The sequence below is a fragment of the Triturus cristatus genome, chromosome 6, assembly GCF_964204655.1.
Source record: "Triturus cristatus chromosome 6, aTriCri1.1, whole genome shotgun sequence".
Classification (NCBI taxonomy): domain Eukaryota; kingdom Metazoa; phylum Chordata; class Amphibia; order Caudata; family Salamandridae; genus Triturus; species Triturus cristatus.
Window position 1 is genome coordinate 880,422,473 of NC_140589.1, and position 13,760 is coordinate 880,436,232.

General features: G+C 42.6%; 1 protein-coding gene across 2 annotated transcripts in view; it reads left to right on the forward strand.

Annotated features, from left to right (window-relative positions):
• The window catches only part of LOC146818004 (uncharacterized), a 279,254-nt gene that overhangs the window by 77,241 nt on the left and 188,253 nt on the right, over positions 1-13,760 (forward strand). For both annotated transcript variants that reach the window (XM_085611482.1, XM_085611481.1), the window contains exon 5: positions 10,722-10,835. In XM_085611482.1, the coding sequence (XP_085467608.1) occupies positions 10,722-10,835 (114 nt within the window). The remainder of the gene's footprint in view (positions 1-10,721; positions 10,836-13,760) is intronic.

Sequence of the window (13,760 nt, forward strand, 5' to 3'; positions counted from 1 at the left end):
TAAGGAAATTTACGGTTAGAAATCCTTCTTTTTTTGTTTTGTAGTCATGACTTTCCATTGAATGAAAGCTTGGAGAAGTCCATTATGAATATATTTTTACGAAACGCCTCGACAGCACGGATTCCATTAGTAAGTTTAGAGTGTGTGTACATCAGGGTTAAGATGGTTGGAGTGCTTTTCCATGAATTGATTTTTGCTATGGAACCACACCATTCGCTATGAATGTAGTTGTGAATCAAGGTGCCGCAGATACTATATTAAAAGTCTTTCTTCAGTACTTGCTTATTTAAGAAATATTGCATTTCGTAAGGCTATATTCCCCTCAGTTGTAGAGGTGGGATATATATATATACATAGAGATTTTAGTTTAAAATATTGTTTCTTTATTATTTCTTCTTTTATATTTGCATCTCTAAAGATAATTGACACACAGTGGTGTTTAGTGCACTATTATGTTCATATTTGACACATTTGAATCGGGATATATTTGCCCGCCACTTCAGTGATTCTTTTAAGAAACGTGTTCTTGTTTGTAAATATGAGACAGCATGATCCGTCCTTTTGCTCCAATGTGTATATATAGTGTAAATAAGGATATAGGTTTGTATTATATTGTATATAAAATATAGTAATACAGATATATTGAACTTGCATTTATAGGTGAATTTTGATGAAATCGAATATACGTGTACCCTAGTCCTGATGAGGCCTTAAAATTCTTTGGGCTGAAACGCGTCGACAACGAATTGGAAGACATCCAGTTAATTGATTAAATTTTGTTTTGATTGATGTCTAGCAGAGTACTCTTAAGAAAGTAGAGATCAAGATGAAAAAAGATCTCTAGAGTTCTCATTTTGGTTTTGTTCTTCATTACAAAGGAATGCTGGAACAGATTAATCCTACAAGCATCCAAATTCAAGTATAGGGTCGTATAGATGTATATGTATATTGATTTTTTTCGAGAAAAGAATGTAAATATTACAAATGTTTTTGTATATATGTCTAAAAGATTAATCTTCTTATATATGTTTGGTGAAATATAAAACAATAAATACACTTAGATGCAGATCTAAGGAAAGATATATTCATTGTTGGGTCGGATTTTCTATGTATGACTAGTGAAAATAAAAAGAACATAGTCTATTTTTGAGGATTAATTAACTCAAGGGAGGAGATATTTGATTTTTCTCGTCACCATAACATAGCTATATTATTAATCCCTAGGTGTTAGTTTTTCCTGTCTACCTGCCCTATTTTGATCTCCTGGCACGTCGCTAGAAAGTATTGTAGGTTTTCTTTATCTCTACTTCAGCGAATATGAAAATTACGCTTGTCTTTTGAGGGCCTTCCTCTTTATATGGATTGAGACTGTAGAATCCCGTGCTGCCTTAGTGTCACAGGAACCCGGGCTATACATTGTTGGTAACAATTGGATCACTAGACTTCTAACTCGGTGTAGACTGATACCAGCAAAAAAGTCCAGTAGGTATCCATTAGCTACATGTAAAATTGCAGATAACTTTGAAAAGGAATCTGAAATGCAGGACCGTCTGTAGAATAATGAAAGCAAATGTGTTCTGGCAAGGGGTGGAGGGTCCTGAGGTCTAAGGACAGGTAACACTTAGTTATCCGCATAGGAAAATGCTTGGAGGGAGAGGCCATTGCAGCGAAGAGTGAGGAGGAGGTGGAAAACCTACTGGAAAGAACTAATGTCACAGACCTTCAAAGTCCTTTAGTGCAGGCTTCCCGTATAACTTCACCTAGGATTTCCCCTAGGCCTCTCCCTAGATTTTGAACACCCCCTATCTCTAGAGTTACCTTTTCCCCTGCCCCAGGATTCATCTCCTTTGGAGGGACTGACCTAGCAGATGCCCTGAAACTCCAGCGGAAACCACATGATTTAGTAGAGGAGAAGACAAGGGAACTTGAGTGAGAGAAGCTGAGGATGGTCTACTAGGCAGATGAAGAACAGTGAAGGGTGAGACACAAAGAGTGGGTTTGGAAGAAGAAAGGGAGAGGCAGGAGAAAGATGAGAGATAGGGAATTGGAGAAGGAGCTGATAGCCCTGGAGAAAGAGAAGCACAGGTTGACAGCAGGGAAAGGGGTCAGCTCGGGTGATAGTGAGTTCCCCCTTCAAGTCCAAGGAAAACACCCCAAGGTACCAAAGGAATTGATGCAAATGTATGTTCCAGTCATGGATAATCTTGGCTGGATCCATACTTTTGAACTTGCTTATACAGCTTGATGTCTAAACGAGTAATTCAGGGCAGAAGTTCCAATGATTTGAATCCACGAGGAAGGGACTGAGGTCATTGAAAGGATGCCTGAGAAGGACACTCTGACCCATGAGTGTGTGAAGAATGCTCTGACTTTTGGGTTGAAGCCAGCTAAGTTTTTACAGAGGTTCCATGAGAACAAGAAGGTGGATGGCGTTTCTTTTGAGAATTGGATCCATGACATAGTACATGACTGGAATGAGTGGGTGAGAGGGATGGAAGTGAATGATTGCGAGTCTCTGAGTCGGGTAATGGCAGCAGAGCTTCTCAGGGAAGAGTGCTCTGACCATCTCAGGCAGTATTTGTCTGACCTTACTGAGAGGAATCCAGACAAAATTTGCAGTATTTGCTTGCAAGTGAACAAGGGGCAGGAGCACCACAGTTCCAAGCCCAAGGGAGAGAAGAACTCCTAACAGCCTGGCCCTAAACAAGAGGAGAAGGGCCAGAATAGTTCCTAAGGTTCTCAACAAGACAAAAGTCATAGGGGAACAGGTCCCTAGTTAGCATCTAGGCTTTCTTCAGGACCACTAGACAAATAATGCTGCTGCTAATAAAGTGAAAGAAAAGAATATCCAGAACCAGTAATCCTATGTTTTGTTTGTTAGGGTATTACTGGAGCTATCCAAGGGTATAGGATAGATAGCCACACCTCAACCTGGCAACAGCTCAGGGAAGGGGGCCCGCTATCTCCGTCAGTACCCCGTCACGGTACAGGAGCTGCGGCCGGAGGTGACCTCTGCCTAGTGGTCCTGAAGAAAGCCTAGATACTTACACAGATCACTTTGGCTGAAACATGTCGACCTTTCTAAACCTAGCAGTTTATAATTTGTACTGCTTGTACTGCTTGTTGCACTGCTTTTTAATACTACCTGCTTTGGGAATTATTTTTCTAAAAACACATTCCAAATTGTTGGTTTGCAGGAGGTAAAAACATGTTCAATTCACCAGGTTTTTATTTGGACAAATTACTTCTTAATTGTTCTGATTCCACAAAGAACTCCACAATTTTCTGAAGTACAGCAGTGTGAAGTTTACTAAATTGCCAAGAAGGAGTTACAATTTTAGACAAAATGTTTGCTTCTATGTCTATTGAGATGAACAGCCTTAATAATCTATGGTCACCCTCGGAGATCTCTAGGTTATTGTAAATCACAATTAACTCCATGATATCTGATATGCTGTTTTTACAACACAGACTAATGAACATATTTGGTAAGAGTGCCTGGAAGAATATTTCAGCAATTCCGTTTCCTCCCTTTACGAGGGCCAGAAGGCTATTTATTTGTCTGGAATAGATAATGAATTGTTGTTCTTGAACTGTTGGGTGTTTGTCTACTTTTTTTTTTTGGAGTGTACATCAGATGTCCAGCAAAATAACAGCCTTCTTCATTAACTCATAACAAACAGGCAAAATCATGACATTTGAACAGTTATTTGATTAAAAAAAAAATCATATAAGATCTAAGAGTTGTGCAAATTACTTTACGTGGAAGTAAGTCAGCATAAACATACCAGTGGATAAATTCACGACAGTTATTCTGTTAAAATAAAAAGATTTCATCAGAGAGCTAAAAGTTATGCAAGACAACTGCTGCCAGGGGGGCATAAAACAGTATGGTTCCACAATTGCTTGACATAAAGTGCTAGTGCAGTGCCTAAAAAAAATACCCAGGGTATCACAGATTAAAAAGACAGTTTATATTTTTTCATCGACAAAGGCCGGATTATATACTTTAACACTAAAACTACAATGTCAAGTGATTAAGGTTCACCATGTTTCAGCCATTGAGAGACTGAACTCCATATCCAGACTCCCCATTTCTGAGGCTTTCGACCCTTGCACTTATATAGCTTGATTTCTAGAGTATAGATAGCTAGGAATCTAGATTTCCATTCATAAAAAGTAGGGGATTCCGGATTATGCCACCTTGTAGCAATACACATCCGCATTACTGCCATGGCAATAAATAAAAGATAGCCCTCTTTTTATCAGCTCATTTCCTGCTGACTCCTCTACTACTCCTAAGAGTGCCAATGTGTAGTTGATTATTATTTGGAATCCAGCCACCTCCTCTAAAAACATAGCCACATCATAAAACAGAGGTCCTAATTTTGGACAGAAAGAAAACATATAGACAATGTCAGCTCCCGCCTCCCCATGACAAGGACAGCAATCATCCTCTCTCTCTCCCCATTTAAACACTTTATCTGGTGTATAATACAGATCACACAGTTTTAAAAAGCTGCCTCTTTAGACCAGCCGTCAGTAATACCTTATCACTAATATCTAAAGATTCTTGCACTATTGTTCCCTCGAGCCCTAGTCTATTTTCCCATCTAGCATTCTTAGTTTCTAAGTCATCCGGAAAGTTTTGTATCAGTAAGTCATAAATGGCCCCAATCGTAGCTCTTTTACCAATGACCTCAATTATAGATATCGGAATCATTGGCCCTGTGATCTTTTCCTATCTATTTAAGAAGTCTCGGATCTGAAGATATTTAAAAAATCGTTGAGAGGGGATACCAAATTTCTCCCGGAGATCCCCAAACTGGGTTACATTTTCATCAGATAGGAAATACCCCAACTGTAAGATGCCTTTTTGCCCCCAATCCTTCTCTATAGAATCATGGAATATCCCCGGTAAGCTAACAGGCCCCCATGATGGGGTGTAATAGTTATAATTAGGCAATTGTATTTTATTTTTTATTTGTCGCCATACTCTAAATGCACCTATCCAACCTTGATTTTTTTAAATTTTTTTTAGTAACTAGGTTCAGGGATTTTCAGTAGAAGACCTTTGGCTCCCTACCCCATTGTGAGCTCATTAATTAAAGGAGACTCTGCTTAACTAAGCTTGTGCGTATTTCCCATTATCAGAATATCCATGATTTGTAACATACGCACTCAATAATACATGGTTATATTTGGTACTACCGAGTCTCCCCCCCCCCCCCCCGATTCCTGTGCAGTGTCATATACTTAGAAGCTCTTCTTATTTTCTTGAACCCCCAAAGGAAACCATAACATATGCTTTCTATTTTCATTAGTCACCTACGGTTAATTTCTAATGGAATAGCTCTAAATAAATATAATAATTTAGGCAGAACCGTCATTTTAATCACATTTGCTGTTCCCACTAGTGATTAAAAAAAAAAGATGACTCCGTCTTCTCAGATCTTGTTCTACTGTCTGTACGAGGGGGCTCAGATTTAGTTTAACAATATCTTCACAGCTGAGGAGATGTGTAGCCCCAGATAAGTTGCCTTGTTCACTACCCGGGGGTCAAACTGCCCAATATTGCTAGTGCAGATTATTGTTATTTGTGTTTTCTCCTGATTTAATTTATACCGCAATGAGGACTCAAATGACCTTGCTATTGCCTCAATCTCACTCAAGGCTTGTTGTGGATTTGTTGTCACTATTGCTTTGTCATCCGCATATGCTAATACCTTGTACTCCGTCTGTCCAGCTACCACCGGGTTAATCTGGGAGCTGGTTTCCAGTTTTAAAATCAGGGGATTAATATATAGCGCTAAGAGTAGTAGTGAGCATGGGCACCCTTGCCTTGTACCCCTAGAAATATAAATCTCTTCGGATTCTATTCCCATAATTCACAGCTTGGCTCTAGGATTCGAATACAATGATTTGATAGCCCTGATATAACCTGGTCTGAACCCTTTTATTCCTAATTCTGCCCATAGGAAGGGCCAAGACACCCAATCGAATGCCTTTTCTGCACCTAATAAGATCAGGCCCATTCTCCTGTGAGTGTTTTCGACAATGTCAAAAAGTGTAATCACTTTTTTAATATGATCTGTTGTCCCGCGGCTAGGAATAAAACCATGCTGTCTAAGGGATGCTAATTTCGTAATTACTTTCCCTAAGCAGGTTTCCAGAATTTTAGAATACTCCTTAGCATTGCAGTTAATTAATGATATTGGTCTATAGGATCCTGACTTTAATGGAGGCTTATGTTTTTTAAAACACAACTATATGGGATTCCCCCCATGAAGCTGGTGTCTCCCCCAACTGTGCATTCGGAAATACTTTCAACATATCCTCCATGAATTCCTTCAGCAATGCCTTATATCATTCCAAGGGACTATTATCTGGTCCTCTAGCCTTGCCGATGGCAAGTGATCCTATTGCTTCGGTCACTTCTGCCAAAATTGGCTGCTCAAAGATCGACTGATCTTTCACGCTGAACCTTGCCCTGTCAATTAATCGTAAGATCTCGGTGTCATTTCATGCTATGAGTTGTCTATCTTCTTTATATAGTTGATCATAAAAGTTTTTAATTTTTTTTACAATTTCCGAGGGTGTTACATGTTTAATGCCTTCCTCATCCTCAATTTCCTCAATCCCCATAGCTACCTCCCTTTGCCTAGTCCTGAGGGTTAGAAGACGACCCACATTCTCCCCATATTCGTAACATTCAATTTTTCCGTATGTGATATTTAACAGCATTTTCATGACTAACAAACTGTTATCCTAGCTTTAACAACTGCAATTTTCCGGTGGGTTTCGGAATTACTGATATTCTGAGATATTTCCTGCGTCTGGCGCTCTTCAAGGAGGAATAGCTCTTTGAGGTGATCATAAATCTCTTTGTGCTTCTTCCTTTCCTGATACAAAGTATAGCTCAGCCTTTCCCCCCCAGGTCCCTGTCTTTAGTGCATCCCAAATCACCATTTCTTTAGATGACCCATTGTTGATCTCTAAGAATTAAGTAACCTACTGTTGAATGTACTCTAAATATTCCTTGTTGCATAAAAGTTTCCTATCGAAAGACCACTTAGCTTGTGGCTTGCACACCTCTTTCATTGAGACGTTTATACTCAGGTGGTTGTGGTCAGAAAGTGCCCTGGGATGGCTCTGGATCGCAGCTTGATTAGTCAATACCTTGGATGTTAAAAAAATAATTCAGTCCGACTATTTTATTGTGAGGGTGTTTGAAAAAGGTATATCCCGGATTTGGGGCCATATGCTTCTCCCACACATTTCCGGAGTACAGTACAACTGGAATGTCTCCCTAGTATAGCTACCCCCTTGGAAGTTAGTTCTTGCTGTGTACACCCTAGGAGATTAAATCTGAGATCGGATAATAGCTTTCTCTTACACCAGGGGATGTGGGTCTCCTGAAGGCAGATGATATCAAACTACCCCAGCCACAATACCGATGCGACCCGCTGCCTTTTGCCTCTATCATTCAACCCACATACATTAGTATAGCTATGGACATTTTTATCATCCCCCATATTGTGATTCTAAATTCTTACCCACCAGGACCTTACTTGACACAATAGACCATTTAAATCCCCCCCCCTTCCTCTTCTGAGATTACATCATCTACATCTGCTGTTTCTTGCTTTAACAAAATTTCCTCACATTCCCCCTTGAGAAAAAACAATCTTGATACATCATTAAACAATGCAATTTCCTCCTTGCTGAACTCTGAATAAATACCCCTTCTACCATCCCCAGTCCCACTTTCCCAACCCCACCCTCCCCCTTCCCACCCCCACCGCCCGGGAGAGGCAAACAGACCAGCCTGGTCCATAACTGATTAAAGGCTCTGTCTCCCCCATCCCCTACCCGACACCTCCCAATAGCACCACTCTAACCAACCGTGCCTACCCTTTATACCTACAAGATAATCATTCTAGCTGTACAACCGTATATAGCTAAATTCATACATTGTGTGACAAAAAAGCCTAATACTAATCATAAACCCCTCATTATACATTCCTTTTTATAGTTCCCTTTTTTCCTCTTCCCTCTATTCCCCCCTCCCTTTTGATCCTTACTCTTTTACTTCCCCCCTTCCTTAGAAGTTTTGAGGAGTTCTTTAGCTTTTATCTCTGAGCTAAAGAAATAAGTTCTGTCCTGTATTAACACATTCAGTTTAGCTGGGCTCAATAAAAAGGCTTGACCTCCTTTATGGTGAAAAGGTTGAATCATCTGTCTCAGTCGCCATCTACGCTCTACCATGGTGTGTCAGTAGTCCAGCCTCACGAAGAAAGAACAGTTGTTGAATGTGCGTTTCTGGTCCAGCCGTGCAGCTTCGAATATCAACTGATGGAGCAAACACTTTCCAAAAAAGACCAGCATAGCCCTTGGTTTACTGCCTTCTTGAGCAGGCCATGGTGGTGGTATTGACGGGAAACCTATGGGCTCATTGGATTTCATTTTCCGAGGTCCATGCAGACATTTCATCGATTTCTTGCTACTATCTGCTTCATCCTCTAGCGTACCTATCCTTGTCTGAATTTCTGCTATCTGTTCTGTGAATTCTGAGCAGGTCTTTGCAACCTTTCCAATTGCTGCTTGTATCTTCCTATTTCCTAGTTGAGTTTTTCTGCTCTCTAAGCGCGTCTCATCCCGATGCACCATGATGCTTTGATAGATTATGTCTAACGTAGGAGCATCTTGGTGTCCTGGCCAAGTTCTTGCCAGAAGAGTTGGTTCCTTCTAGGCGTGGAGTGCCTGTATAATCCCATTGAAGCTTCTGAGGTGTTTTCCTTCTATCTGTTGCAAGCTCTCCCTGTTAGTTGCGTTTTTCTGGGGGAGCACTTTCATTGCTATGGGTACTCTCATGTGAATGGTGAGTCTCTCCTGCTAGGATAGTCAAGTGACTCCAGGTCCTCTTCATTTCCGTCAGAATGATCAGAAAGAGAAGAACATATCCCCAGCATCCGTATCATGGCGACACCCAGGGTTGTCGCTACTCTCCTGGTTTACACATTCCTGAATATTACTAGTGAAAATTAAGTTGGAGTCCCTCTTGGAAGACTCCGACTGTGACCAGATAGAGCTACCTCCTTCATTTATATTTTTCTCAGATTTTCCAATCAGTATTGGCCCAGCCTCTTCACTCCTGCACTCCTCTCCCATTCCACAGTTCTTTTCAGTATTCACAGTTCTTCCAAGGTTGTCTGGTTTACCTTCGGCTCCTCCATCCAGGGACTCTGGTTGCCCAATCTGGGACAGATCCAGGTTCTAAATTTGATCCCCAGGTACGCCAGGGGGGCCTTGTGCTCCTTTGACAGGTTGTTGTGGAAAATTTCCCGGGAGGGGTTTCCTTAGTATGTGGTTTAGACGGGGTGGTAGTTGCTACTTTCTTCTTAAAGAACTCCAACTCCGTCTAATTACACTTTTGTCGCTAGGGGCAGTTTCTACCACTCGGGCTTTGGTGCCCGAGCCGTCTTGGGTACCATGGAGAATAATCGTGGTGCTGTAGCCAAGAAGCGGCCCTGCCTCTGCCTTGTTGTTTGCTGGAGCACACTGAGCATGCTGCGTGCGGCTCACAGGCAGAGTACTCGGGCTAGACGGGCAGCCCCAGACCTGCTTTCCCCCGTATGCAGCAGCCTTGTAGATCTGAACTCAAAACGTAGGCAGATCCGAAGAGAGAACATCAGGTGCCTGAGTGCTAGCACCCGCATCACAGGGAGAAATCCTCGGGGTTTCCGCAATATGCGGTCCGCATTCCAAATGGACAACCAGTGTCGCTGCCGACATCTTTCTACTAACATTTCTGCCATTTCGGTGTTTGTCTCCTACTGGTTTGCCATCACTGACTGTTTTTTCTTCATAGAGATCCAGTGTTCTTTTGGTGGCTCTCCAGGGCATCTCCTGCTAGAATTAAAAATGTCACTTGTCTCATAGAGTTCATATCAACTTCTCAAAGGTACCAGTATCGTGGTTGTAAATTGACTGGTCCAAATGAAGCAGGGACTTAACATATGGTTCAATGAGTTTCTTGTCTAAGATCAAGAAATTTGGTAAAGCACTGTTCAGCCAAAAGGAAAATGCTTTGAGTGTTACATGCAATTTCTTTTTGTCTTTTGTGGTCTCTCGTGGCGCCCCCCTTCCTTTTTTAGCTGTCATGATATCTTCCACCATCTCAAAGTCAGAGCACCATATCTATTGCCTGTCATAATTTATATTGAAAGTATTATTATGGATCCGCATATGTTTCAATTTTTCATAAACATTGCAATACATTGTATTTTATCTGAACTGAAGAAGATATCGAACCAGAGTAGGGATGCAGGAGCCAAGAATAATTATTAGGAAAAAATTAACCTTTTTCATTTTTTGGGTGCACCTTCGAGTATCCCCCACTTTCTATATTGATCATCTAATATGGAACGTCAAACTGTCTGTCTTCCAAAGAGATTACATTCTGAAACTTAATGTGTAAACTAATGTTAATGCACATTGTTGGACTGAGGTTTTCAAAACACTGTCAATTGTAGTGCACTCATGTCTGAGTTGTTAAAAATACATGTGCAGCAAAATAGTGGTGTATTTCATCACAGAGAGTATAAAGATCAACAGCTACTGTAACATTTGCAAAAATGATGGCTTCAAATGGTATTTTCCAAAGCCCTGAAAGTCTGCATGTCTTCCTCTTAAAGACACATTTTTAAATTATTTCACAGGATTTCGGCGTTCTAGTTCTGATACACGTTTGAGGAAGAAAGAAGAGTCAAATTTCATCAAACATCATGGTACTGAAGGTGAAGAATGCAGCCTCAGTCCAAGCCCCAGCTCAGGTAATTAGCAAATTCACTTTCTCCCTTCTATTTTTGAGGTTGATCTGAGATTAGTTCCATGTAAAACCATGTGATTGTGGTGTCACTTCACCATTTAAAAATGTATATCTTCTATTGAGGACGTGTTTGAATATGTGTCGGGTGAATTTTTTTGTCTTTTATTTTTTGAAGTTCTATATTTTGCGTTCTCAACCCAAAGGAATTGCAGGGCTTTACATCACCATCAGTTACACTACACAAGGTCACATTCAGCTGAATACCTATGATGTGTTTTAAAGCGTATTGTAATGAAGCATTTAATTTCAAGTATTAAATTGTTAGATCTGGGCATGAAGAGGATAAATGATAGTGAATTCTGGACCAGTTCACAATTAAAATAATATTTTAATCTGACTGGTCGAGCACACGTTATCTCCCGTCGGACTTTCAGTACCGCAAACACCCAAATAAGATTCACAGACTTGAAGGTCTTTGGCTGGCTGCAACTTCAGAAAAATGTTGTGCTGCCATTACAGGACTTGTTCCCGCGTTGCTGGAAGAAAAATGAAATTGAAGGCAGAGGGATAATCCTACCATCCCCTGGCTCAGGTATGGGGGTTGTTGGCCCAAACAACCCTCTCCCCCATGAGAGATGTTAAACAAAAGGCAGATTTAGCTGCAAGGCTCTCAGACTCCCAGGCTGGGTTAACGCCTCCCTTTTACTGACTTTGCAAACCGTAGTCAAGGGTCCAGCATAGGTCTACAAGCCAAAGGTTGTATACAGTGTGGGTAAGTCGCCAGTGATGAATAAGCTGCCAAAGGTTGTGCGCAGTAGGTGATAGCCTCCCGTGGTTGGTTGCCACACTGGAGACTTGATGGGGATGGGGGGAGCTAGCCCTAAAGCATTGGTGCCCAAGAGGGACCCCGTAGAGGCACCACTGGTGGGCCGCCTGGGCCTTGAGCAGCGTGGGCAAGGGATGGGATGGCCAAGTGACACTCTAGAGCAAGCCAGCGGAGCCACAGGTCGAAACCCTGTGAAGAGGAGTGACCCTGGAGGGCCAGACCCTGCCGCAGACCACTGGAGGTGGTATGGGGTGAGGGAGAGAAAAAAGGGAGCTGTTGTTGGCGAGAGACCCTGATCCCCGGAGGACATGAGAACAGTGGTGGTGGCCTGGGGTAGGCACGAAAGGCACAGCCACCCTACAGCAAATAGACTGGCATGCTTGAGCACCTGCTCACAGCTCCCCCATTAGATGTCATCACAGGTGTATGTGCAGGAAAGACAGCCTCTGGTCCCCACCATGTACTGGGGAAACATCCCAGCAGTGTGACTGCGCTATATGCCTATCCAGCGGCTTCGTGGCTGGGAAGAAAGGCAAAGCTTCCCTTGGCCCCCTTGACCACTAAAGTGATCTCCACTCTGAAAAATTAGTCTGAGTGCCTAAGTTTTGGAAGAGTTTGAGGGAGATGCATAAGTCCACACCATCAGGCTCTAAACCGACAATGTTACTGTGGTGCTTAAGACCCATTGCTGGCCCTGCTGGCCTAACTGGAGATGGGGCGGGTCGGAAGGACCTCAGGCTTCCGCATCAATTTACAGAAATCACAGGCACTCAAACTCTCAGTCATGCCTCCTACACTGGACCAGCTGGTTGCTTGATATCCACTAGTTTGGGCGGACTCCTCTGTGACATATGTCGGAATGCAGATAGCCCCCTCATGGGAGAGACAGTGGCCACCAGTTATTGAGCCTTACTTTGGCAGGTCCATACAGACCTAGCTTAGTGGAAACGCTACTGTCTCTCATGGCTTGGGAGGATGGCAGCTCTGAAAATGACAGTCCTACTGAGTGCTCTATTCCTGTTCCAGACCCTTCCCTGATGCCCCCGACGAGTATGCTTCAACCTCTGGAGGCTGAAATCTACCTCTTTGCCTGGGAGGGACAGAGGCCACTCATAAACCACATCCTGCTCCTTCACCCAGCCCGACAGGGTGGTTTGGGGTTCCCTAGCCTTTTCCACTGCTACCAGGCCGTGCAACTTCAGTTCCTAGAGGAATGGAGTCATAAGAAGTCTGAAAAGCACTGGTGCTTTATGGACATGGCAATAGCAGGAGAACATCTCTTAAAAATCGTTTGGCTACGAAAAAACCAGTGAGCCTGGGGTCTGTACTCATCCCCTGTAACGAGTGTAACCTTTGAGGTGTGGGACCAAGTTGCCACTCGGAAGGCTTTAACCTTGTTCCCCTCACCGATTATGCCAATCCTGGGGAACCCAGAGTTTTCCCCAGGCCTTCAGTCTACCACTTTTGTGGCATGGCAGGCGGCTGGCTGTAGATTGACTGGTCACATGTTTGACTCTGAAACGGTTATTCCCTTTAAATAACTTCAAGCCGACTATGGCCTGAAGGAGACAGAATGGATGTGTTACCTTCAGGTTCGCCACTGAGTCACCCATCTGGACATCAGAGGAGGGCGGAACGTGTCCTTACACACTTTGAAACGTGGCTCTTGTTCAAGGAGAGTTAGTAACTCATTACCACCTAATTATATGGCCCCTTGCTGCAACAATATATGGTGGAGAAGACATTGGGTCAGAGATGACGGGCGCTCGAGTTAGGGTGGACCCTGTCACAGAAATAATGGGGGGGACATATACTGCAGGGCACGTCATACATCAGGCAACACTGCAGGTTTAGAAACTACCACTAAAATTGCAACGTATTGGTAATTAACACCAGTTAGATGACATGGGGGAACCCCATTTGTAGTGCGGACTGCTGGAGGGGCTCTGTGGACCTTACTCCACCTACCTTGAGATTGTCCAAAACTCACATGGTACTGGGATGCAGTTCTGACATATTTAGACACAAAGTTGCCCGGCTTTCCTTCATACATTATACTGGGGCTCCCCAAACCCTTGACTTCTAACCTTAAATCCAGGAGGG